The sequence below is a fragment of the Zalophus californianus genome, chromosome 8 (genome assembly GCF_009762305.2).
Source record: "Zalophus californianus isolate mZalCal1 chromosome 8, mZalCal1.pri.v2, whole genome shotgun sequence".
Lineage (NCBI taxonomy): Eukaryota > Metazoa > Chordata > Mammalia > Carnivora > Otariidae > Zalophus > Zalophus californianus.
Window position 1 is genome coordinate 91,449,314 of NC_045602.1, and position 26,405 is coordinate 91,475,718.

The 26,405-nt window shown below is 47.6% G+C and overlaps 1 protein-coding gene and 1 long non-coding RNA gene across 2 annotated transcripts in view; one reads left to right on the plus strand and one right to left on the minus strand.

The window, feature by feature from the left end:
• Window positions 1-15,441: 15,441 nt before the first annotated feature.
• On the minus strand, window positions 15,442-19,246 carry NXT1 (nuclear transport factor 2 like export factor 1). Its single transcript, XM_027622063.2, has 2 exons — window positions 18,773-19,246; window positions 15,442-16,180 (listed from the first exon to the last, which is right to left on the minus strand). The coding sequence occupies exon 2, from the start codon at window positions 16,125-16,127 to the stop codon at window positions 15,705-15,707; it is 423 nt and encodes a 140-aa protein (XP_027477864.1). The 5' UTR covers window positions 16,128-16,180; window positions 18,773-19,246; the 3' UTR covers window positions 15,442-15,704.
• A 264-nt stretch (window positions 19,247-19,510) lies between these two features.
• LOC113937940 overlaps window positions 19,511-26,405 on the plus strand; it is a 40,597-nt gene continuing 33,702 nt past the window's right edge. The window contains exon 1 of the long non-coding RNA XR_003524762.2: window positions 19,511-19,673. This is a non-coding gene — a long non-coding RNA (uncharacterized LOC113937940). The remainder of the gene's footprint in view (window positions 19,674-26,405) is intronic.

Consider the following 26,405-nt stretch of genomic DNA (forward strand, 5'->3'; position numbering starts at 1 on the left):
CCTCCTCACTCCACCGGCAGCCCTGGTCCTCACCCAGAAGTGGATCCCACAGTCGCTCCCCTTCCTCAGGAGGGTTTCCTGATGCCATCTCAGTTCCTACAGGATGGGGCTTCTCCCTAGCTGTGTGTGCTAAGGATTTGGCCTTTCTGCAATCCAGGACTGTTCCTGCTCCTCCCCCCGACCCAGGACCTTCCCTTCCTCCTTCAAACATTGCAAACATAGATCCCCTCCCTGCAACCTCCCCCCAAAACTGGTCCCAATTCTCAAGTTAACAATAATGAAAATAATAACAAAGTGCATTTCATGCTTACAGTGGGTGAGCCACCATGTCAAGTACATTGCTGGCGTTACTCAATTCTCACAAAACTATGAAGGGGTAGTATTTTTACCCCTTTTTACAAATGGAGAAACTGTGGCACAGAGAGGATAAGGCTTTGAAGGGCCAGAGCCAGGATCTGACCCACAGAACCAGGAAGCTCCAGAGTGTAAGCTCTGCCCAGACCATAAGGCTTCCCAGCTCCAAAAAATCCAAAGGGAGCTGGAGAGGGTGTGATTAAATAACCTCCGAAAAGTGCCATATCTTCGGTTTGCATGAATCCTGAAGTGAACACTGAGAAGTGTAGTTCGTGCACGAGCCCAGGAACCCAGCCCTTCTCCGCCTGGCCGCATCACCGCCATCTCTCACCTCTACACTCCTGGGCACCGAGGCCAGGGTTACAGTCTGGCAGTGGCTGCACAGGCCATTTGCACATCCTGGCCTGATCTTCCCTTCTTTCCCCACTTAGTTCCCACATATCCCTTCAGCCTCCTTTCATTTGTCTCCTCCCCAGGAAAGCCAACCCCAGCGCCCTGACCATGACAGAGCCGCATTCCATAAGCTCACAGTTCCACGTACCACTCAATAGTCACACACAGGACAGTGTGATGTAATACTTATTTGGTGATTGTTGGATCACAATCTTTCTCCCCCCAACTAGGCTGTGGGGTTTATGAGCACAGAATGGTGAATCCCTAGTGGCCAGCTCTGCATCCTGGCACCTAAGCGAATGAATGAATGAATGAATGAGTGAATAAATCAAGGAATGGCCACTCATTTGTCTTTTGCACAGGGTCCCCCAGGCTGTCAGCTGCCTTTGGTGTCATCGGTTCCCTGGAAACTTCACAGAAGGTACATGCAGCTTCCCAGCCCTTCCTATCCTCTGTAGCCCTCTCATTCTTTTGCCCATGGCTGGTCTGATTGACAGACTTGACTCTCAGTGCTGTCCTGGACATGATGATGTGGGTCATGGGCACGGTCGTATGCCCTAAAGAAGCCAAACCAGAGACCACTATAAGAGTTCAGATGACTATTTTCCGCTTCTCCTGGCTGAATTCAGCTCAGATGCACTGAGCAAGAAGAAACACCTATCACACAGCTTCATTTCATTTCCCTAATGCCAGAGAAATGCATTCAGTGCACCTACTATGTGGGAGGCTTTTGAGGTTCTCTGGAGCCCCAGTGGCAGAACGGGTTGTCTCAGTCTTCAGTGAGGAGTATAGAATACGGTAGCAGTGCTCCTGTCACTTTGGATTCATGTTATGATCACAGATCACAGTTTCTAGAATTCTAAACCAGCTGATAGCTGCAAAATGCCTAAGTGGCGGCCACACAGTGTGTTTGTCATGAGCACTTCTCTAAATTGATGCACAATCCTGAAACTCTGTCTAAGCAGGATCTAATTGAAAGTTACGGCTCTCCTTTCTAGGAAAAAGGGAACCATATACACCTAAGTAATTTTGCACACAGTTTCAAAGCCTTCACAGGCCTCCAGAGGCCCATCTGCTAAGGGAAAAGGAGGACCAGGGCCTCAGGCTATCTCCTCTTCCAGCAGATATTAATTTGTAAGTTATTTTTTAAGTGTTTAAACGTTAAGAGAGTTATATGTCTAGGCCAAAGTTCACTCCTCGTTAAAGTTAACCTCTGCTCACTTCCAAACGTCCTTCCATCCTCCCGGCTTGCACCAATGACAGTCACATCAGACCTCAGTCACCAGACTGGACTCTGGGGTGGGGACCACTGACGTAGTCTCTCAGAGCATGCTAGTTGGTGGCAAAGCTGAGCCCACAGAGGGACACAGTTTCTACACAAGGATCCGTAAAGATCTCTAAGATATAGTTTGTTGAAAGTTTTTGGTTTGATGTGCTTGATGGCTTTGACTGGAATTGGAGCTGTGGAGGTTGTTGGTTTCAGCTGGCCTAAGCTCATCTCACACAGGCGCATGAGATTCTTCCTGTCCTCGCCAAGAACGGCAAGGTGTTGGCAGCCCAGTCCCAGTTTTGTTTGCACAGCTGCATGACTTCCAGCTCACTACAAGCATTAAGAAAAACGGGTGACAGAAGCTCTGTCTAAGCACTAAGGGTGAAGGAGGTGGGGAAAGGTCATTTGCCTTTTAAAAACACTTTTTATCTTTAAGGCACTGTTCCTTGAAGATCTTCGTAAATTGTTTTACAATGCTTCTGGACGGCATCTTTCTTTTTTAGTGTGAGGAATTATATATAACATAAACTTCACCAGTTGAACCATGTTTAAGTGTGCACTTTGGGGCATTAAGTACATTCACAGTATTCTACAGCCATCACCACCACCCATCTCCAAAACTTTCTCAGCATTCCAAACTGAAACTCTGTACACATTAACAATAACTCCCCAATCTGCCTCCCCCAGGCACCATTCTACTTTCTGTCTCTCTGAATCTTACACTCTAGGCACCTCATCGAAATGGAAGTACACAAACTGTAGCCTTTGGGGTCTGGCTTATTTCACTTAGCACAAGTTCATCCATGTCAAAACATCTGTCAAAATGTCATTACCTTTGAAGTGTGGATAATGTTCAGTTGTATGTATATACTGGTCTTGTTTACCTATTTATCTGTTGATACATATTTGGGTTGTTTCCATCCTTTTGCTATTGGGGATATACTGCTATAAATATTGGTGTGCAGGTATCTGAGTCCTTGTTTTCACTTCTTTCAGGTATATATTTAGAAGCAGTATTGCTGGATCATATGTTAATTCTGTTTCTAATTTCTCTATATCCTCAACAATGGACTGAAGCATTTTTAAGCAAGAGATTTTTACACATACATAATCTTTTCAGCATGATGTTCTCAATAGTTTTATCAAAACTAACAATACTCTCAATAGTTTTAAAAAAATAGTTTTCAGTGTTCAGGATTTGAGTCCAAATAAAATGTCTCCAAGAAAAGCCTATCTGATAATTCATGACAGGAGATGGGAAATATACTAATAAATGACACTTGATTTTGAAAAGAGTTCAGGTTCCATTAAGAGTTAAGAACGCATATATCTTCTCATCATGAGCATCACATTCAGATAAACATAATCCAGCCCTCACATTTAGATAAATTTAATCTGGTTTTTAAATAAATCAACTTTGATTCAACATGGAATGTCAAAAAGGGTGATGCACCACTTTTATAGAACAATTTCAAATAAAACCTTCCTGTAACACTACTGCGATCTTACTTTATCACTATCAAGGATCCTATGTAAGTATTTAAAACAGCACATGAAGTATTTAGAGTGAGCTAGAAGTCTAAGTAGACATAAAAACAACATATGTGGACAAGAGCAGCTAGGATTCCGTGTTCCACGCAAGTTAGTTAGCATTCACTGCTGGAAAGACTTCTTCAGTTGGGTGTCATAACAGCTTTAGTGCTTGACCAAGTGACGAAACCAGATATGATTATCATAAATTTTATATTCAGTTCCCTTTAGAAATGGCACACAATCAGGTTCAAAGGTGGAAATTATGCCAAGCTTCTTTAAGGAACTTTTGGAAATCAATAAGGAAAAAAAAACACCAACAACCCAATACAGATTAGCAAAGAACACAAATAGACAATTCACACATAAGAGTACAAATAGTAGAGATTTCACTGACAAATGTAATAGTATAAAAACAATGACAGACCAATATCTAGAGCAGTTGGCCCAAAGGTAAACATAATGTTTGAGGCAGCACAAGTATGCATGAAAAATGCAATCTCAGGGTCAGTTAGGAAAAAAAAAAATCTATCCATGGAACTGTCCTTACCTGTTAGCTGTCCTGAAGAAGTAAAAGGGAGTGAACAATTTTCACGTAAGGGCTTTCACTGGAGTACATTTATATTACTAAAAATTGAGAAAACAACCTACTTACCCATAAGGAGAAGACTGAATAATTTACAATATACCTATGCATTGGTTCATTATGCAGTCATTGAAGTAACGTTTTAAATTATTTAATGGAACTAGTGGTAATTATTTCACAATGTATACATTTCTAAAGTTGTACACTATAAATAGAATATTGTCAGTTAAACTTGAAAAAAGCTGGAAAACGTTGGGGAAATGCTCACTATATCATAATGAGTAAATTAGATTACACTATTCTCATAAGAAATGATCTGATTTAAAAAATAAATCTATAAAACTAGACCGGAGGGAACCGTACCGAACTCTACACTGCACTGGGACCCGTGGAGACGCTCGCGACTGCCACGTCCCACCCACCCGGCCCCGGCCCCGCCCACCGCTACACCGCCCAGCCACTCACCCGGCGCCACCCGAGTCCGCCCAGCAGGCCGGGCCACGCCCCTCACGGACTCCTTGGAGCGTCGCGGAGGCGAGGGCCAGGCGGCTCACCGCCCATTGGCTGTCGGGCCATCGGCCCCGCCCCACCCCTCCGAGACCTCTCCTTTTCAGGGCTCCTCGGAGGGCAGGAGGCGGAACTGGGGCGCTGGGTCACGTGGGGCGCGCCGCCGCCGGTGTCCGCTGTCAGACGGTCTTCCACTTCGTCCTCCAGTTCGTCCTCGGTGGTCGCAGGATGATGATGTTGGTGCCATCCGTGAGACCCGGGCAGTCCCGCTAAGGTGCAGGAGCTCTGGGTTCAGAGGGCCGCTGCGGGCGAGGGCTCCCCCAGGGTACCAGCGAGGGGAGAGTAGGCCGGTCAGGGGTCGAGGCGGCTGCGGCCAGAGCCCCGCCGTGTGTGGGATCTTGGGGAGGAACGACGGCGCCACCTAGTGGGTGATTTTCCTAACGTTTGGATTCCCAGGCTCCAAAAGACAAAGTAGATGAAATGAAGCATATTTACACAGCTTGGGGGTCAGTCAAGAGTTTGGGTTTTAGCATCCGCCTGAAACTTGGGCAGATCATTAGAACTTTATTTCTCACAAGGTTAATTGGTGATTTTTAAATTTTTTAAATGTCTATTTTTTTGTGAGACCCCAGTATGTTTCAGAGAAATATCTACCTGGAGACTTCGTTGCTCCAGGTCAGACTCAGGTTGGCTGTTCTGTGGGGAGAAGTGAGGCCTCTCATCGTGGATGCCTGCAACTTGAATGCCCTTTACATCTACCTACGAAAACATACTCCTAATTCTTAAATGAGATTTTAATTGTAAAAGCAAAACATGCACACTATAAAAATGGAGAGTCTGAGAGAATATACAACACCAAATGCCTTGTTCCCACATTAAAACCCTAGAATCCAACCCCTAAGGACAGCCATCGTTAACTTATTGCCAATCCTTCCAGAAAGTCCATGCATACAGAGCAAGCGTAAAAGGAATCTCATTTTTTTTAAACACGAAAATCAATTTTCTCATCTGTAAAACGAGGTTGGAAGTAGTGCAAAACACCTTGAATAGTTCTTGGAATGTTGATTGCACTGCCTGTGATAACTATTGTTAATATTCTACAAAGATTTAAAATTTTTCTGACTACCATGCATCCCTAAGATTTCATGTCATTCATATCATGTACAGGTCTGCCTCTTGTTTTCAAGGCTGCAAAATAATCCATTCTGTGGGAATATTATAATTTACTTAATCTCTTAGTGTTGGACATTTGAGATGCTTTCACTATTATCACAGAGACTGCTATGACGAATTATCTTGTATGAAGACGTGATGTGTGTGTATGGCTATCTGCAAAATACTCATACAGTTGACCCTTGAAAAACGGGGTTAGGGCCACTAGCCCCTCTGTAGTCAAAAACCCACATACAACTTTTGACTCCCCCCAAAGCTAACTGTTGTTAGCTGATAGCCTACTGTTGTTCAGAAGCCTTACTGATAACATAGTTGATTAACACATATTTTTATGTTATATGTATTATATACTATATTCTTTCAAAAGAGTAAACTAGGGAAAAAATTTACGAAAATCATAAGAGAGAATGCATTTACAGTCCTGTAATGTAAAAAATCCGTGTATAAGTGGACCCACGTGATTCAAACCCTCGTTGTTAACTGTACGTGGAAATGCAACTGCAAGGATAGGGGAGGTGGGTTTTAAATGTCACTTTCCCTCAGAAGAGCCTGCACCAGTCAGCATCCCCCAAAACTGAGCAGGAATGCTCCTTTCCCTAGACCCTAGCCAACATGGAGTATAGCACAATGTTTTGGTCCATTATCACTCTGATGAATGAAAGGTAGTAGTGATTCATGTCGGTTGGACAAATTAATTGAAAGTTGCTGAATTAAAAAAAAAAGTTGCTGAACGGCCCATCACACTGTCTTACATGTTAAAAAAGATTAATTGAGGGGTACCTGGGTGGCTCTGTCGGTTACATGTCTGACTCTTGGTTTTGGCTCAGGTCACGATCTCATTGGTTTTGAGCATGAGCCCACCCTCTGCCCCTCCCTCCACTTGAGCTCTGTCTGTCTCTAAAATAAGTCTTTAAAAAAATAAAATAAAAAGGATTAATTGACTTCCAAAAGACCTGGAGGTAGGGCACATGGGCTTTGTGGTTGGATTAGTTCTATGGTGCATCAAAGCCACCGTGCACCCAATTTCCTTTTTCCCTCTGCTCTTCAGTTATTTGCTTGGCCCAGGTCCCTGAACCTGCTACTCTTGCAGTGGCAGCAGGATTACTCTGACCGCCAGAGACCCATTAGGAAGTTTACCCAGAGATGAGCAGGGGTCCAATCCCTTAAAAATCTGTTACAAGGGGGATTCCAGGGAAACAGCTACAACATCCACTACAGCAACATGTAATTTAAAAATGAGATTAGGGGCGCCTTGGCAGTGCAGTCAGTTAAGGGTCCAACTCTTGGCTTCAGCTCAGGTCATGATCTCAGGGTTGTGAGATTGAGCCCCGCATCGGGCTCCGAGCTCAGCATGGAGTCTGCTTGAGGTTCTCTCGCCTTCTCCCTCTACCCCTCCCACTCGTGCTCACTCACTCCCTATCTCTAAACTAAATAAATAAATCTTTAAAAAAAACTTAAAAAAAATGAGGTTGGAGTGCTTTGTCTGATCTTAATATTCATCTGTATATCTATGATGTGCATGCATGAATCTTTTTACAAGTTTTCCATTTTGCTAAGCCTTTTACTGATTTGTACAAATTATGGTAAAGGAATTGGTAAATGGTAAAGAAATTATCTTTAAATTGTTAAGAAAATATCATTGTCCTGTGACAAATATTTTCCCCCAATTTATTGGCATCATTTAGGCTCTGACAGTGGCACCTCCTTAAATTTTGCACCTTAGGCACCTCATCTTACCCAGACCCAGCCTTCTGTCTATAGGACAGAGGAACTTCCTACAGTTTTTTGTTTGCTTTTTACAAAGGAGACATGGTGCCTGAATTAGGCCAGGTTGTAGAGGAGGCAGGGCTGGTCAACCAATGCAGCATCCAATCTCTGATCTTACCCAAGATGCCAGAGCTACATGCTCTGAAAAGCAGCTCCTACCAGACGGCTCTTCCCAGTCTGAGAGAATCAACATATCTTTAAGTGATTATTGGGGGAATTTAGGATTCTGTAGTCCCGTTGCCCTGTCAAGTCTCAGCGGCAGGGTCAGACTCCTAAAGGAAGCCCTTCCCATTCTGCTCCACACCCCCCTCCCCGTGCTTTAGGAGTGAGCCTAGATTGTATTGATCAGTGGCCTCAGTTCCTCACCCCACATATGACCCATGCATTTCTACTTTTTCTCTAAAAGGTGGTGTCTATTTCCAAATCTGTTGACCTTGAACTCGGCCATATGACTTGATGGAGCCAATGGAGAGTGCAGCAGTTACAATGTGCCAGTTCCAAGCCTTGGCTTCAAGGGGCCAAGCCTGCCCCTGCTTGCGCTCTTGCACCTCTGCCATCACCATGAGATCACCCCTGGGAAAGCCCACTGATCCCAGCAGGAAGATGAGGGCATGTGGATCAGAGACTTGCCAGCTAAGGTGAACCAGCTCAGCCCAGGCTAGAAGAGCACCCCTGCACACACCCTCATAACTTGCAAACTCCAATAAGATCAGCTAAGCCTCAGCCTTGTGTCACCTGAATGAAGTAAAAGCTTCTGCTGTGTGCTGCTGGGGTTGGGGGAATGTTTGTTACCCAGCATTATTGAAACCATAAGTAACTCACACAGAACCCTACAGAAATCTGTGCGGTCTTCTTCCTACTGTATTTACATAGTGATCCACCACTTCAGTCAATAAACTGCTAGCACACAGAGATCTCTCTTTGGGGACATACCTATTTCCAAAAACTAGCACAATGCACAGACACCGTCTTAGCCAAATTCACAAACACTTATTCTAACCTGTGTTAGAATCTTAATAGTTTTTATAAACTTATATTTTACCTTAGTAAAGACAAAGGATGTTTTAAAATATTGCTCTGCTGCTTTGTTGAAAAAGTGCTGAAAACATTGTTTACCCTTAACAGTAGGGGTAAAAATACTTTGCCTGGTCGTCCTTAATTTCAGAAATGATGGGGACAAGTTAAAGATGACAACCTGGACTCATATATGCAGTCCTCTGGTATTCTGCAGGACCCCCAAAGACCCCTCTCTGGCTGTTTTTGCCCCCTACCCTGGGATTGGGAGAGGTTTCTGCTCCTGAAAGAACTGCTCGGCAGGAGACTCTTAAGGATCCTGTGATCCTGCAGGCTGGATTTTGGGGACAAAACGCTGGTCACCAGTGGGCTCCCTGGACCGTACCTGACACTCCAAGGCAGATCTCCCACAGGAATTCCCGTCCACAAAACCTTAAAAGTCCATTGTGGGCTTTTAAGACACCCGAGGCCAAATTCTGTCCGTGCCTGGCCCTCTGCCTGGCCTGTTCTTTCCTCCAGCGGGGGTGGGGGGAATCCCTGGTTGGAAGAGGAGGAGGAGGAGAGCAGCCCTGAGGGCTTTTTGCTCGCCTGGGGCAGCTGAGGGCAGTCCAGGCCCCGCCCCCCGCCCCCCGCTGTGTGGGCCAGCAGCTTGCAGTCAGGTGGGCACCGTCCCATCACCACTGGCTGGCTTGGAGGAAGGATGGGGCAGCCCGCAGCCAGGGTCTCTGTGCTCCACCTTGGGCTCTGAGCACCTCGTGGGCATGGCCCGGGGGCACCCTGGTGTCCAACGGGTAGGATTCCCACTCCCACGTCGCCCACTGTAACTATCACGTGCCTGCCACGTGAACAAAAACACTCGACAAGTCCTTGGTCTGTGAAATCACGGCGACCACGGCACTGACAAATAAGAACATTAAATATATAAAGGCCTCCAGCGGGAGTGAGGCTCGCCAAGTAGTGGAGTTGGGGGCAGGTCGATCTGAGGCTTGTGGCTCAAAACACGACTCAGGAAGGTGAGCAAAAACTCCAGAGGGGTGCGGGTGCAACCTGGGGACCCCTGGGAAAGATCTCCAGGCAGGAGAAACAGCGTTTGCCCGGCACCAGAGGGAGGGTGCAGGAATGACATGGCGTGGACTGCTGGGACTGCCCTTGCCACCGCCCCCCTCCAACCTCCGCCCCATTCCAAGGGTCCAGCTGATGGTCCAGAGAACCACTGCTCTCAAAGTGCTCTAGAGTGCATGTGGAAATAGGGATCAGTCTTAGAAGGCTCATGCTGCTTCCGAGGGTTGCAGCTCCCGATGTCCAAAAATGGGAGCACCTCAGTGTCCAAGATTACAGCCTTTTCGTTATATTGCGAGAAATGCCATGAGCTGGTGCGCTCAACCACCACCAAGCTTGTTGATGTTTATTACACCAGCATGGATGAAAAGAGGGACCAGGTGGCCATAAGTGGCGGATGCCACGCTGACATGGGACAGGAGTCCCATCTCTAGACAGAAGTCCCTGGGCGAGTTTTTCAGCTCTGTGCCTTCCTGTTCATTCCATGTCAGCACAGTCCACTGCCAGCCCATGAAGCCCCCAGAAACAGATGGCCAGATGAGTGTCCTCATTGTGATCTATGGGGCAGTGTAGTTTGAGGGCTGCCCACAATGCAACTCCCACCAGACCTTTGTTTTGAAACCACTCACTTGGTCACCACACACAGATAGGTTTCACAGGGCTGCTAGAAGTGGAGCCCCACAGGGGCTCGCCCTCCGCATGGTCTGTAATATGGAGGCCCCCCCTTGCCTTGTGGTGGACAGGGCTGCTGCAGCCCTGTGCTCTACTGAGGTTCACACCTTGAATATGAGCAGCCGATCTGCTGAGTAATTTGCAGTTTGCTATAATTCCCTTTTACCAAGCTATTTTTTCCCTTGCCCTATAAAAGGACCTAGTTATGAAATCCTGAAATACAAAAATGCAATGGAAATGTTGCCAAGTTAGTGCGGCTGGGATTGGAGGTGGGGGCGTTGGAGAAGTGTTGGGGGAAGGTTCAGCTATGGCGGCTGGCCGCCACATGCACAGCAGTTCACACATATGTGTGGCATTCCTTAGTGAAATAGCTCATCTTCAGGCTAGAGCAGAAGATTCAGGCACATACTCTAGGCTTTCCACTCCCACGTGACCCGGTCAGGAGAAAGAACATTCTGGAATTGGATCGCCTTTATACACTTTGCACTAGTCACTGAAAATAAGCCTAGTGATCACCTGACTCATCTCCCTCTCCCAGCTGGGAGGTGACAACTGAACAGTAATGGTAAAGCCCCAAGCAGGACGGCAGCAGAGCACAGGCAGGGAGGCGAGGTCTTTCCCACCTTGCCTCCATGGAACCTTGATGGACAGGAGAAATTCTCTCCTTTGGAGATGGAAGGGGGGTTTCTGCATTACCTGTCCTGTGCCCAACAAGGACTGTGGAACCCTGTCTGGTTCTGAGACATATTCCAGTTAAGGAGCTCCCTGTCCCCTCTGGTCACTCAGGCCCCAGTGGTGGTAACACTCTTTCCTCATTTCTGGGTTACCTGGGAATGTCTCTAGACCAGCAATTCTGCTTCCACTGTACCATCCACTACAGATAGAACCAAGCACATGCAGCTATTCGGATTTAAATGAATTAAAATAAAATAAAAACCCAGTTTCTCAGTTATAGGAGTCACATTACAAGTGCTCAGGAGTCCCGGGTGGCTGGTGAGACAGGTCTGCCCATGAGGGTTCTGCTGAAAAGCCTGATGACCTTCTGTTCTCGGCACCACTGGCCACAGCTCCCACCACCCCCCTCCTTCCCTATTTCCAGAGACCACAGTGCAGTTTAGAGTTTACTGGTCTGTGGTGTACATTAGGCTAAGAGCAAGGTGACCAACTAGTCCTAGTTTTTCAAGGACTTTATTTATCTTTCTTTATTTTTTTTTTTTATTTTTTATTTTTTTTAAAGATTTTATTTATTTATTTGAGAGAGAGAGAATGAGAGATAGAGAGCACGAGAGGGAAGAGGGTCAGAGGGAGAAGCAGACTCCCTGCTGAGCAGGGAGCCCGATGTGGGACTCGATCCCGGGACTCCAGGATCATGACCTGAGCTGAAGGCAGTCGCTTAACCAACTGAGCCACCCAGGCGCCCTATCTTTCTTTATTTTAAGATTTTATTTATTTGACAGAGAGAGACAGCGAGAGAGGGAACACCAGCAGGGGGAGTGGGAGAGGGAGAAGCAGGCTTCCTGCTGAGCAGGGAGCCCAATGTGGGGCTTGATCCCAGGACCCCGAGATCATGACCTGAGCCGAGGGCAGATGCTTAACGACTGAGCCACCCAGGTGCCCCTCCAGGACTTTATTTATCTTAGCACTGAAAGCCCACCTCCAGGAACCCCCTCCTGGGCAAACTGGGGTGATAGGTCTACCTGGCTAAGACCCACAGAGCAAATAATGTCTCATGGGGCTGTTTGTGGGATGGGGCCAGAGGGCTGCTCATGATGCCATGCACGGTCCCTTCAGTGGGGACCCTTTCCCCATTATCCTGATGACACCGTATGCTCACTCTTAGATGAAACAGTCCACATTCACCTCAATTCCACCTCCCCCCGCAAAGCCTCAAGTGTGGGTGGAAGGCTCTGTGCCTTGTCCCTTCCCTCAGCTGGGTCAGCCACCATCTTGGAGGAGGCAGAGGTACCCCTCTGGCCACCTGCACCTACCTCTGTTGCTCCTGGGTTTCTCAAGCATGAGCCTTTGGAGGTGAATGTTCTGGTAAGAGGAGTTTGTGTTCTCTGAACTTGTGATTTTTTCCTCTCCGAGGGTACTTGGGTGGGTTTTCTGAGGCCCCCCACATCGCTGAGGTGTTCTGGCCCTGGAGAACAGACCTCTTATTCTGGGGGCTCTTCCTCCCCCTAGCAACTCTGAGGAACCCTAAGGGCCACCTCCACATTCCTGTCGGCCTTTCCCAGATGCCCTCCAGCCTGCGCTCCCTGCTCAAGCCCATGTCTCAGCCTGGAAAACTGACGCAGGCTTGCTCCTGTGTACAGGCTCACCCCAGGGCAGCAGCCCCCTGCCTCTCCTCCTACCCTGTCCCCTCAGTCCTGCTGGCTCTCCATCCAGTCCCCAGGGTTCAGACCCCTTTGCTCCATGTCAGAGGGAAGTAAGACCCTTTCCAACATGGCAGCAATGCCCTGCCTAACCCAGCCATCCCAGGTGGATGCCACAGCACCGGCCTCTAGGTCCCTTCAGGCTGTGTCCAGTGGGGTCTCATAGACCCCAGACTATCCATGTCAAGCTAGGCAGACCCCCTGTTGAAGCCCCTTCTCTCTGGGCTAGAGGCAAGGGAGGTGGCACCTCACCACACTTCCCTGCTGAGGGGCCTTGGAGCTGGGGTGGGGAGACAGCTTTCTCTCAGAGATTTTCTCTCAGGAAACCTCTCCCCAAAATGCTCACCCCCCCTCCCCCCACTCCCTTCACCCTCTCTGTGCCATCTTATGAAGAAATCAACACTTGCACCCTTGATGGCCCATTTTGGCAAGCACCGGGGTCTGGGGTTTCCTGGCTGTTGCCAGTCTTGACTGGATGGGAGATGGTACCTCCTGCCATCACCGAGGTGGTTGCTATACAACAGGGAGGGGGATGGAAATGGTTAGTTTATGCATCTTCCTCCCTCCCTCCCTCCCTTTCTTCCTTTCTCCCTCCCTCCCACCACCCTTTCATACATATTTTTGTGATTTGCCTGTTCTTTTCTTGTGCTCTTGGTTTTTTTCTATTTTTTCCCTTACTGATTTGAAGGTTCTTTATATAGTAAAGAAATACTATGCCTGTGCTTTGTTGTACATACTTGCCTCCAGTTTGTTACTGATGAGTCCATTTGGCTGCGTGTAAAAAGGCCCCCAAACAACAGTGGCTTCAAGAGGATTGAAGTACATTTCTTGTTTCCCCTGAGACCCAAGGGAGGTCATCCAGTGCTGGTGAGGGACTCCATGAGGTTGACAGGGACCCCAGGGCCTGCTTTCCATTCCTCCACCCCTTGCATGTGGCCAAATAAGCCTCAGGGCCCAACAGAGCCTCTATCTAGAACATCAACTCTCACACCTGCTCTCTGAATGGCAGGGTAGAGGTAGATGGGTGGGAGGAAAGAAAAGATTGGATGCCCCAGTCTTTCAGGGAGACTTCCCTGAGGTGTCTCATAGCCCTTCCTCATACACCTCACTGGCCCCATCGGGTCTCAGGGCACACTAACTGTGTGGTCTAGGGAAGGCTGGTCTTTCATCTGAGTGCCTTCCCAACTAAACCCACTTTCCGTTGTTCCTGAAGGAGGGGAGAATGGGAGGCCACCAGAGGTGCCCTGGTGCTCTTCAGAATGCCATCTATACTTTTAATTTCCTGAACCGTTGTCGCACAGGAACACACACAGCTGCTGTCTTGAAGATTTTCAGGCCAATGTGATTCACAGACTCCAGAGATTTCACGTCAAGCTCTCTGATGGCCTGATGGGACTTGCACCCTCTATCCAAGGCTGAGGTGAGGCAGGTGCCATCCTACCTCACCCCTTAAGGGTTGAGGGCTTTCAAATTTGAAGCCCAGCATCTCCCTCCACATTAGTCTCTGCACTAATCCTCCCAGCCCACTCCACTGGCCTCCCTATGGGACAGAGCTCCAGGGTCTGACAATTCCGCATTGTGGTTTGGGACCTCACTTCCAAACTCACAAGTATTTCACCAGATCTCAGCTGAACTGCTTGTCTCTGCTTGCTAGGCATGTATCTATAGGATCGATTTGACTACTCTTCATATGTGACTTTGAAACTGAATTTATTTACCATTTTAATGTCTTGCCTCCCAATTAAGACTGTGAATTCCTGAGGGCACCTGGGTCTAGTTTGGTTCCCCAGGACACTATGACAGAGCCATTCCCCTACAACACACTCACTGTCTGCCCCTGTTGCAAATCTTTTTCCTTACTTGGGATTAGGTTTTACTATGGCAGGTGAGACCTGCCCCAAACCAATTAATGTCTTCCAGATAAAATTTCTTTCATTTAAAAAGAAATCTAAGGGTAGGTGAACTAGGTCCATTTGGATGGTTCCACATAGTCATCAAGGATCCAGGCTTCTTCCAACTTAACACAATCCTACCTCCATGGATGGTCCAGCTGCCTCCATGGCCCAGAATGAGCCAGAGCCAGTGGTCAGGCCATCGTAACTGCTCTCTAGGAAGCAGGACAGAGGGAGGAAGGGTCTACCAACAAGCAAATTCCCACAAGTCTCACCCTTCTGCTTCTCCATCACTGGCCAAAACTTAAGTCATTATGTCAAACCCTCTTTTTGGTGGGTACTTTGTCCTGCTTACTGTTGGGCTTCAGAAACTAGGTAAGGGGAGGGGTATGAGGAGGAAACTGCCATCTGTGCCACCATACACATCAGTATTCTCCTTCTCCAAAGTTCCCATTCCAATATCCCAGCCCACAAACCCATCTCAAACCTAGCACATTCTTGTCAAAGAAAATGTAACTGGGTAAGCCACGTGGCCATGAGATCTCATTTATTGGTCAAAGGATGATGGAACCTTCTAGTTCTACTCTTTTTTTACATTGGGAAAATGCAATTAGAGTCGATCTTCAGGGTCAATAAAACTAGCTTCCTCTTAAGAGCAGTTCCTCACCTCCTCTTTACAAGAGTAGTTAGTACAGCTGCTTCATTTATAAGCAGTTTTTAACTAATTCTTTAGTATTTCACTAAAGAATTTTATTTCAGGTGCTTTCTACTAAGCTTCTGCCTTTAACCCTCCTTTGCCTCCTCCCTCCTCAAAACTTAGAACGACACATCAAGCAAGGGAAAAGCAGCAACATTTGTATTGTTTTATTTGTCAGAATTTCCAGAACCAGGGTCTCTACTGGACAAATAGAAAAATAGAAAAGTTGACTACTTTGAAAAGGCATCTATGACAAACAAGAATACACTCAGAAAGGGGCTCAAAGGACTCCAGCAAATGCAGTTAAGCCAGGGCAGTGTGGCCTGGAACAACAGAAAGGAACTTGTGTCCCCACATTTTGAGATATGCGTTTCCCTACAGAGCTGGGCTACAACAGAGGCCTTTCCTGGCCCCACTAGCTGGCCCAGTCCTGGAACCGGAAGCAGTCACTTGCTATTTTCCACACCGTGTTGCTGGGTGAAGCCTGGGCGGTCAGGATGAAGTTTTGGTTAAAGTCCCGTTGTTTGTTGCCTTCAAACTTCACTGTTCCACAGATCACAACAAGGACTGTGGTCTGGCTTGGGGTGGCTTCATCATGGACAGGCTGGCAGTCTACCACATTGATTTGGAACTCACTGGAAGGCAACATTTCAAAAAACTCACTCAAGGACTCTTGTCCCGAAACAGCGTTTCCGTTCCACACCAGGGTGGCCGTGCCCATGTACAGGCGGGACAGCAGGCGCCGCCGCTTATCCATGGTGGTGTAGTACACGTTCACAAACTCCTCAGCAGCTCTGCAGGCCTGATCTACGTAGGTCTTGAAGTCCACTGATGCCATCTCCGGCCCTGCCAAAGGAGGCCCAGGTGCTCCTGAGCCTGAGGGAGCGGGGGCTGTGGAGCAGGAAGGTTGAAGAGAACCCATGTGAATGCCCAAGTTTGTTCTGCCCCGACAATGGAATAATTCTCCTTTTCTACTGGTGGCAAAACAATTACATACTGTGGGCAGATGACTCTAGGCTCAAATTTTGCTGATGCCTAATCTTACTAAGCCTCAGTCTGCTCATTTTTAAAATGGAAATATCACCATTCATGACACAGTTGTAATGTGAGAATTAAACAAGACGGTGTACACCAAGTGCTTAGTTAAAAAGCCTGATACCTACATGTTTAAAAAATGGTAGCTACTACTACGAATTCCAAAAATCTCATTTTGTAAAAGACAGTACATTTGACTATGGAAGGTCACTTTTTCCTGGAAGTGTGGACCAGGTGTGACTGCCCCTAGAGAAGTGGAGAAAAAGCAGATCCTGGATAGACTGTAGACCACAACGAAGGGAGCAGTGGCCCAATAAAGACCAATCAGATGGCATATGATCCTCAGCTGGTGGCGAGTCTGAGAAAACTATCATGAGCTCACCCAACAAGATACTGGGAGAGCAAAGAGAAGGCAGGTTTCTTAAGAGGATAAGAGAGCAAATGTCACTAGGACAGTACCAAAACATTGGTCACGATCCTCATGACAAGCAAACCTGGCAGCTGACTGGGAATGAGAAGGGAGGGCACCTAGCTTCTGTGAGTACAAATACCTACCAGGCAAGTCCTGTGAGCCAAAATGGAAAAACAAGTTAAAAATGGAAAGGCAAGTTCTGGGGCGCCTGGGTGGCTCAGTCTGTTAAGCATCCAACTCTTGATTTCAGCTCAGGTCATGATCTCAGGGTCGTGGGATCCAGCCTCGAATCTGGCTCTGAGCTCAGCGCAGAGTTGGCTTTTCCCTCTCCCTCTGCTTCTCAACCCCCCCTCAAATGCATAAATAAAAATCTTAAAAAAAAAAAAAAAGAATTGAACAAGTTCTATGGGATAGAAGGTGGGGGGTGGTGGCATCAAAAAAAGAATCTCAACTATAGCTGATATGTCACATTTCCTTAAAAAAAAAAAAGGAAGTCTAAAAGCATAAAGAAATATTACTTGCTTGTCTCAGAGTATGGTACAACTGTTACAGTTCTCTGCTCTTTTTTGCGTCATTAAAATATTTCACTAAAAGTGGGGCACCTGGGTGGCTCAGTTGGTTAAGCATCTGCCTTCAGCTCGGGTCACTCCGGTCCAGACCTTCAATGGGCTCCCTGATCAGCAGGGAGTCTGCTTCTCCCTCTGCACCAACCCCTGCTTGTGCCCTCTCTCAAATAAATGAAAATCTTTAAAAAAAATTAAAAAAAAATATTTCACTAAAAGAAAAAATTCATGAGAGAACATTACTAAAATAATGGATATGTTTAGATATACAAACTTAAATTTTTTGTTTCAAAGACTAACTTTTTTTTTTTTTTAATATCAGCTCATGAAACACATAAAAGATTTCACAAGTACTCTTAAGGGCTGAGCAAGGTCGAGGCCTCTGTAAAGAACTGTAAAGAGCAGGCAGGGAGCTTGGTCATAGAAGCAAGCAGTGACAGGACCAGGAACAGACAGAGGTCTTTGCACTTCCTTCCCGGACTCAAAGTCAAGCCTCAGCAGACACGGATTCTGAGCTGGGTATCTGCTGCTTACTTTACATACATCATCTCATTTAAGGGTCACCACAAAAGGATGAAAGAATTTTACAAAGGAGAAGGGAAAAACTTAGGGTCCTGACAGCAAGCACACTCCTGATGTATCTTTATAAGAAAGCACGTGGCCTTTGAAAATGTCAAGACTATGTTGCCTTTTACTTGCTTATCCTTTACCAGCTTATCCTTTACCTTTACTTGTTGTCCTTTACCTGCACTTAGGAAATTAAGTCTCTAAGGGCACCATTCCAGGACTGCTAGTTTGAAGCTGTCCTTTCATGGGCCTCAAATCCTCTCTTGCTGGAATTCCCGACCACCTGACATCCACATTACTCCTCACCCTGACGTGCCCCAGTCCCTCCACCATCTCAAGTCATTCTCAGAAACGCCCCCTCCTCCACGCCTGCTCAGTTCTGCCAAAGCGACTTTCCAAACACAGCTTAGCAACCTGTCCTGGCCCCACACCAGTAAGATAACCACCTCCTTGTCTTGTGGTTCTGCTACCTACAAAGCTGACAGCTTGCCCTTCTCTATCAAATCAGAGAAAAGAATCATGAAAAGTGAGATAAGTAGGAGGCTGTGAAGATGCCGCCTTCTCTCGGAAGCCCACACCGTCAAGTTCTTTGGAGCTGGACCAGAGACGATCCAACAGGCCTCATTTCTGGCGGAGAGTCGCTTTTCATCAAACACATAAAGCCAACCCGCCCTGGCCATCTCTGGCCCGAGACCTGCTCCAGTGCTCTTCATCGCCAAGCGGATTTACTGCCAAGCACTTCGCAAGGGCAAAAACCTGAAGCAGCACTGCAACGACACCACGAGGGAAAGGACAAAACCCGGCTGATTCCTAACAATAGGGGGAGAGCGTGGGGGTGCACGTGGCAGATGTCTCGTGAGTCCTTGGGCCTACTGTCGGCCGCGGGGGACGGTGGGGGACACTTACCTTCGCGGCTGGTGACGTCCGGGCTCAGCGCGGGCGGAGGTGGCGTCCTCGGTCAGCGGGGGGCGGTATCCCCGGTCGGCGGGGGTCGGCGACCTCGGTCAACGTGGGCGGCTCGAGTCAGCGCGGGCGAGCCTGGTTAGCGAGGAGGGGACCTCGGCCAGTACGGGCGTCTCCCGGTCAGCGTGGCCGGCGGCGCCCCTGTCGGGCGCCCCCTGCGCGCCCCCCAGCTCCACAGAGGGCCGGCCCCCGAAGGTCGCGGGGCGGGCCTGCCGAGGCTCCGCGTTCCTCCGCCGCTCGCCTCAGGAGGAACCGAAAGAGTTGCCCTTCTCCTACCCTTCCTCCCGGATTCGGCCGGGTCGCCGAGATCCCGGAGCCCGGGAACTCGTCGGCCCCGTCCGCGGCTTCCCGCGCGCGGCCCGCTGTACCCCGCGCAGACGCCAGCACCCACGGCTCCGCCCACTCCCGCCTCCCTGTGACCGGCAGCTGTGTCAGCCAGCGGGACGGAAGAGCAGGAGGCTAGCTCCGCCCAGGTGTGGCTCAAAGGAGGCGGTGGTTTCCGGGAGAGGGCTTTCCCAGAAGACCACAGAAAATCAGCGGTCGAGTTTTCATTGGCTCAACCGGTCATAGAAGCCGGTCCAACTGGCCAGGTGGGATTCTTGATTGGATGAAATCTCCTAGGTCCCGCCCCCGGAGCTCGAGGTGCGTGAGGTCTCTTCCAGCTGAGTGGAGGCCCGCTTGACAGGAGAGCATGGGGGAGAGTGTGTGATGCGGCCTCAGATTCTTGGCCTACGACCTTCATTCACCTGCAGTTGGGGTAATTCTAGTTAAATAAAAGACGACTTGATCCAACCTCGGGAAACCACCACCAGCAGCAGTGACCCAACTAAGGCTTTCACACAGAGTAAGTGGGGCGCCAGAATGTCCCGAGCGGCCCATGTCCCGCGGTGGCCGAGATGGTGAAGCCCGCACTGCCCTTGTTGAATTCTGCCTGATAAAGTATCGCAGCTGATTACTCTCCTTGATAGTTTAAGTCCCTAAGGACACATAGAAGAAGACCCATTTTAGTTAAATGAGAAACTCAACTAAAAGCTAAAGAGTCGAGGGTGGGAAGAGTCTAAGTTTGGGAAGTAACAAAAGTGTGCCAGAAAGGGAAACAAAGGCAATTTCCTCTCTTGTCCTGGGAATTGAGGAGCTCCGAGGAAAGCCGTCTGGTTCCAGCTATGGCCCATGGCCTGGTTGGTATTGTGCTTCTCTTCTCCATCTCTGAAACTAGTTGCATTTCAGCCAATCCGCAACCCTAACTTTTCCTTAAAACAACAGGCTCAACAGGATGGAAACAGTGTGGGACTTGGGAAACAGAGTTTAGAGCAAAAAAAAACAAAAAACAAAAACGTTTCTTTAGATCCAGATCCTCAACTCAATCCACTGGTCTAAGAGACTGAATAATTCCTTAAAAACTGGGAGCCCTCTGGGCATGGTGAAGCTTACTGATGTTGCCATATCTTTGAAGTGTGGTGCATTTAACTCATATCCTCTTGGCTACCCTTTGGTGTACCTTTGCTTGCATTCCTGAGAGAACCCTTGCTTTCAGATTTCATGACAAATTTAGAAACTGGATGGGCTATTTAATGTAGACAAACCACCTCCTCCACTTAAATCAAGTAGGTGAAGAATTTGGATTATAAAAAAATAAGGTGGGGCTGAGTAGAGAGAGTTAAATAGCGTCTTTGGAGCAGTATTCACACAGACATATCTTTATAAAGCCTGGGACAGTGAAATTAGTATTTTAGTATATGTGCTGCCGAAGCAAGCACAGTGAAATTAGTATTTAATGTACAAAAATCCAAATCACAGCATCAATGGAATGAGGGCTGACTGTGTGGTAGGTTGGAGGCTGTGATACTTTAGGTTTTATTACGTATCCCATGTAAGACTTTTTTATTTCATTCTTGGGGGAGGTATCGTTATTCCTGATTTATAGATGATGAGGCTGAAGGACAGAAATTAAGTGCCACAAAGCTGCTTCAAAACTAGAAAAGCTGTAGGAGAACATAAGTCCAGCTCTGAGGCCTTGTAAAAGCACAGGGCTTTAGCCCTGGGAGGCAGCAGAGCCAACAACAGCAACAGGAGGGGAGGAGGGCAGGAACCTTTCAGGTTTATGTCTCCAGCATCTAGAATTGTGCCTGACCCACAGCAAGGGCTCAGTCGGTACTGTTTGAATGAACAGGCAGGATGGGGTTCAAGTCATTGCTCCACAACATTCTAGTTGTGATGAATCCTCTCTAACAGCCACTCTCCTACGCTTGGAAGCAAGCCTGCTTTTTATTCCCCCTGCAGTCCTTGAATTTGGGAGGTTAGAGACACCCCTGACTCTAAGACACCACAGTGGCACTGTATGTCCTGAGCACACTACTGGGGTGGTAGGAGACCCAATTTAGGCGACTGATTCTCGAGAAAGTGTTTGCTAGGGGATTTGGGGAAAAATGCTTTTTCTCTCTCCTTCCAAACATGTGGAATATGGATGGTGCAGCTGCAGCCATCTTGCCACCGTCGGGGGGAGCCCTTGGACAGAGAGGCAGACAGAAGACGGGAGAGAACTCAGGCTTTTGGTGGCTGTGTTGGGAACCAAATCAGACCTGAAGTTTGGACATTCCAGTTTCAAGAGCCAGTGAATTTGCTTTATTTTTTTTTAATATTATTTAAAGTTGGGCATAAACATAAAGGTATTTATAACTTAACTAGTGTGACTTGGTGCACTAGCAGAGTGATGGTGGCAAGCGAGTTAACCTCCCAGAGGCTCAGCTGCCTCATCAGTAGAAGGGCAACAGTAACAATATTCATTTCCTTAGGCTGATGTGAGGAACAAATGAAACAATGCATGGTAAGTACTTAGCACAGGCCAAGCACAAAGGAAGCATACAGGAAACGTTAGTACACTTTATGTTTTGCATTGGTAGCAACTTCCTTATTTGCCAACAATTCCTCCAACAACTGGCTTTTAAAGTTGGGACAAGTGTAGTGACAAATTGGTAGGATTTGTCACCAAATCACAAGCACATCCTCTGGAAGATGAGCCTGGCTTAAGCAGCGTTGGAGCCAGCGGCCCCATTTGCTACGTGGAGTCCGTTCAGGGAGGAAGGGCACATCTGGTCATAATGCTGAGCCTCTGGCAGCTCTGAAGACAGGCCTGACTTATGGATGTTTAGGTTCGTAAACACAGGATTGAGCTTTTCCCCATTATCAACGTAGCTCTCTGGTGCAGGATCTAACAGCGTTCGTTTACCATGAAAGGCTGCATCACTTGGCGCCAGGCAATCTACAGCAGTGGCTGGCCAGTTGTGCCATGTATTGTCACCAAAAACAAATGTGTGTGGCTTTTCCCCCCACTGTCTTAGCAGAATCAAATGAGCTGCTGCTGGACCAGAGTGAGCTGGGGCTACATTTCCGTGTCACCTGAGGCCCTGAGTTTTGGGGAGATTCTGGGAAGGCAGGAATAACTGTCCTTAAGCTTAGGAGCTGAGGTGTGGCCTTGAGCAGAGAGTAAATGAAGGAGATGTGGAGAACTATGGCACCAGAGAAAGAGAGGGAAAGAGGGTGAGTTAGATTACACACACACACACACACACACACACACACCTCTCATACTTACACATACACACTCATGAGCTGTGGGGAGTGGCTCCCTCCCTTGATTCTCTGTAGTTTCTCATCCTTATTGTGACAGATTATATTTTCCAAAAATGGCCACAAAAATATTTCAGTCCCACATGCTTGTCTGGAACCTTGCCTTGCCACATTCCCCTTGACTCAGGCAGGCCTATGTGAGTGTGTAGCTTCTGAGATAGCCTCTGCTAGGCTTTCTTGGTACTCCTGTGCTGTGAGTAGCCCAGGCCACATGGACAGGCCCGTGTGGAGGGGAACCCTGGCAGCCAGCAGTCCTTTGAGTGGATGGCTTTGGAAATGGACCCTCTATTCCTGGGTTGGGCTACCCGGGACTGGTGTGGCATGGAGCAGAAATGAGGCTTCCCAGCCAAGCCCAAATAGCAGATTTGTGAGCAAAATAAATGATGTAAGCCACTAGGGTTCATGGCGATCTGTTACAGAGCAAGAGAGCCAGGACTCTTTCTCACCATCATCCCCAAGTCTTGCTGAGGCCCTGCCCCAAGCTCCAGGAGAAGATCTCAAGTGACAATACCTCTCCTTTAAATTTACATCTGTATGAATCAGGTTTGCCACCTGCTGCCAAAGGAACTTTGAAGATGGGGCCCCAATAGACCTTACAAGGCAATACCACCTCAAAGAACTCACCACTGTCCTGAGGCTGGCTCCCTCCTGATCTCTAAGAATTAGTCAAGACTGCACTTTAGAGAAGGGTATCCGTTTGTTATCTACAGCCAGAACCAGCTTCCCAGACACTAGCACATTCTCCTTTGCAAGACAAGCATATTCTCAGTGAGCAGGTGAGGGGGCATCCCAGCAGCATAAGCAGGTGACCCCATGAGTGCAGGTCAGAATGAGGAGAGGCAGTGGTTGCTAACGGGTTATGGAGCTGACAGGGCTGAAGGACCTCTGTCTCCAGGAAGAGAAGTGTCCCCAGGGGGACCAGATACTGAGTTCATGAGCAGAGCTCCCTCCTACCAGCACCACCCATGTTTACCCCTCTTTTTGTGAGTTTCTGCATTCCGCTGGCAAATACTTAAATCTGCTCACTGACATCATAGCCTTGGGGGCCGGAAGCCTCCTTTCTCTTAAAGATGACATTATGTTTGTCTGCCCTGGTTAGTGTTTCACTCACTTTTAACTCTGAGGGGATGGTCTTAGTTTTCTGTTTTAAGCAGGTTTCATGAATTCATGTATATGAAGTGGCTGGTGTGCAGATGTCTTGGTTTGGATTGCTTCTCCAAGAGGCGGAAGTCACTGATTTGGGAGGTGCAGGAGCACCAGTAGGGGAGTGGAGAATTGAGGAAAAGTACATGTGGTATTGTGATTTATAATAAGAAATATATATTTGGTCTGCTGTTCCTAGCACAAAGCTCCTAAAGCCCTCAAAATTTCTTAAGTGTTGAGAGCCATAAAAGTGTTAATTAAAGGTTTTTTTGTTATGTCAATGAGGTAATTTTTAGGAAAGCCCTTGGATCTCTGAGGATGGGGGCTGGTTGCCAGGGGAACCAACCTTGTGGCTAGAGGGTTGGAACTGTCAGTCCCACCCCTCAACCATCTGGGAAGGGAGAGGACCTGAAGATTGAACTTTAATCACCTCTGACCAATAATGTAATCAGTCATGCTTATGTAATGAAGCCTCCCTAAAAACCCAAAAGGATGGGGTGCAGAGAGCTTCTGAGTTGGTGAAACAGGGAGATTTGGATAGAGTGGAGTTGGTGTGCCTGGAGAGGGCATGAAAGCTCTGCATCCTCTCCATACCTTGCCCTGTGCCTCTCCTATGTGACTATTCCTGAGTTACATCTTTTTATAACAAATCAATCGTCTAGTAAGTAAATTGTATCTCCGAGTTCTGTGAGTCATTCTAGCAAATTGATTGAACCCAAGGAGGGAGGGGGTCATGGGAACCTCTGATTTATAGCCAGTAGATCAGAAATATGTGACAACCTGGACTTGCAAATGACATCTAAAGTGTGTATAGCGGGCAGTCTTGTGGGACTCAGCCCTTCATCTGTGGCATCTAATGCTATCTCCAGGTAGATAGTGTTAGCATTGAGTTGAACTGTAGGATAACCAACTGGTGTTGGAGAATTGCTTGGTGTAGGGGGAAAAACCCACACATTGAAATTGGTGGTCCCAATCAGAATATTAGTAGATTACTCAGCCAGCTCCCACCATGGTCACTGGAGTCTAACCATGCTGCAGAACTCAGCATAGAGCAGAGGCAGAACAAAGGCTTCAGAAGGATCCTCCCTAGAGGGCTGAGGAGGAGGGAGCTGAGGTATTCACATACCAACTCCTGAGAGTTGAGGGCTGCTGAGGAGGGTGTCATTTCCTTGGCATTTCTGGCCTGCTGGCAAGAGGGCCAAGAGGTTTCCCTTCCACGTATGGAGAAAGTCCTTAGGCATTTGGAAATCAGCCTGTAGTTCACTGTTAAAAAGGATACAGCAGGCCGAAAATGGGATCACTTGTACTAAACCTCATGCCATCAAACCAAGACTTAATACGGAACCTAAATGAAGTTTCAGCTGCCCCCAGAAATGTAACCTTTAACCGGTCAACATGGAATTACCTGGTCAGCACTAGTGAGATAATCCACCCTATAGGCCCTTCCATTCCCCTTAGGAAGGCAGCTTTACCTGAAACAATGCATTCTTTGCTAATAATTTACTTTTCTGCTCCCTTTCTGCCTTTAAAAACCTTTCCTTTTCTACAACTCAGGGGATCTCCTTTCTACTTGCTAGATGGGATGCTGCCAAGTTTATGAATTATTGAATAAAGCCAAATAGATCTCAAAATTTATTCAGTTGAATTTTTGTTTGATTTGACACCACTGAAATGGGAGGTCCCAGGCCCATGGTGGGCACGTGGTATGGACTGCAGCAGACATTGTGAGTGGTAGTGCACAGAACCCCTGAATGACCTGGCACACTCAGTGTCCTTCATAGACATCACTAGAGGGTGTGGCTTATGAGGTGGCTGGTGACAGGGTTATTGCCCCCAGACACCCAAGCATGTGGGCTGACTACAGATCTGGGGGGTGGCGCACCAACTCCTCCGTGTGCCTCCTTAAGCCATGGTGCCTTGAGCTGACCACATGAGGAAGAGTAAGATGTCTCCTGCCCTCAGTGAGCAGAGGGGGAGAAAACTATCAACATGAGAGCCTCAGGGAATGATGGATAACCCTGTAAAATGGCTTGCTCTGGAAATGCAAATCAAAACCCCAGTGAAGTCCTCTTTTGCACCCTCTAGGATGGCTATAATCAAAAAACGGAAAATAACAAGTGTTGGCGAGGATGTGCAGAAATCAGAATCCTCCTACATTGCTGGAGGGAATGTAGAATGGTGCAGCCACCATGGGAAACCATCTGGCTGTTTCTCAGAAAGCTAAACAGAACCACGTGACCCCACAATTTCACTTTTGGGTATACACTCAAAAGAATTAATGACAGGTACTCAAGCAAGTATATGAACATGAATAACCAAAAGGTGGAAACAGCCCAAATGTCCATCCATGGATAAATAGATAAAGAAATTGTGGTTTTGCCACACAATGAGATATTATTTGGTCACAAAATAAGTGAAATGCTGACATATGCTACAATGAAAACAGTATGCTGAGTGAAAGAAGCCAGACACAAAAGGTCACATGTCGTATGAGTCCATTTATATGGAATATCCAGACTGGATAAATCCAGAGAGACGGAATGCAGATTGGTGTGTGCCGGTGTGCAGGGAGGAAGGGGGGAAAACTGCTTCATAGGTGAAGGTTTTCCCTTTGGAGTGACCTGTGATGTCTACAGTGCATTAAGTTCCTCTTGCTTCATGAGGCTCTGTCTTGCTGCATGCCAGTCAGTCCGTTCCTTCTGCCTGGGAGAGCACAGGCACCTTCCTCCCGCACTTCACTTTGGTCTCACTGTTGCTCGTGCTCCTGTAGCTGCTATGTGGATCCTGGAGTTCAGGCTCAGCTGTC

Excerpts from the sequence above, each read along its gene's own strand:
- NXT1 (XM_027622063.2), bottom strand. The coding sequence starts at position 16,127 with ATGGCATCAGTGGACTTCAAGACCTACGTAGATCAGGCCTGCAGAGCT.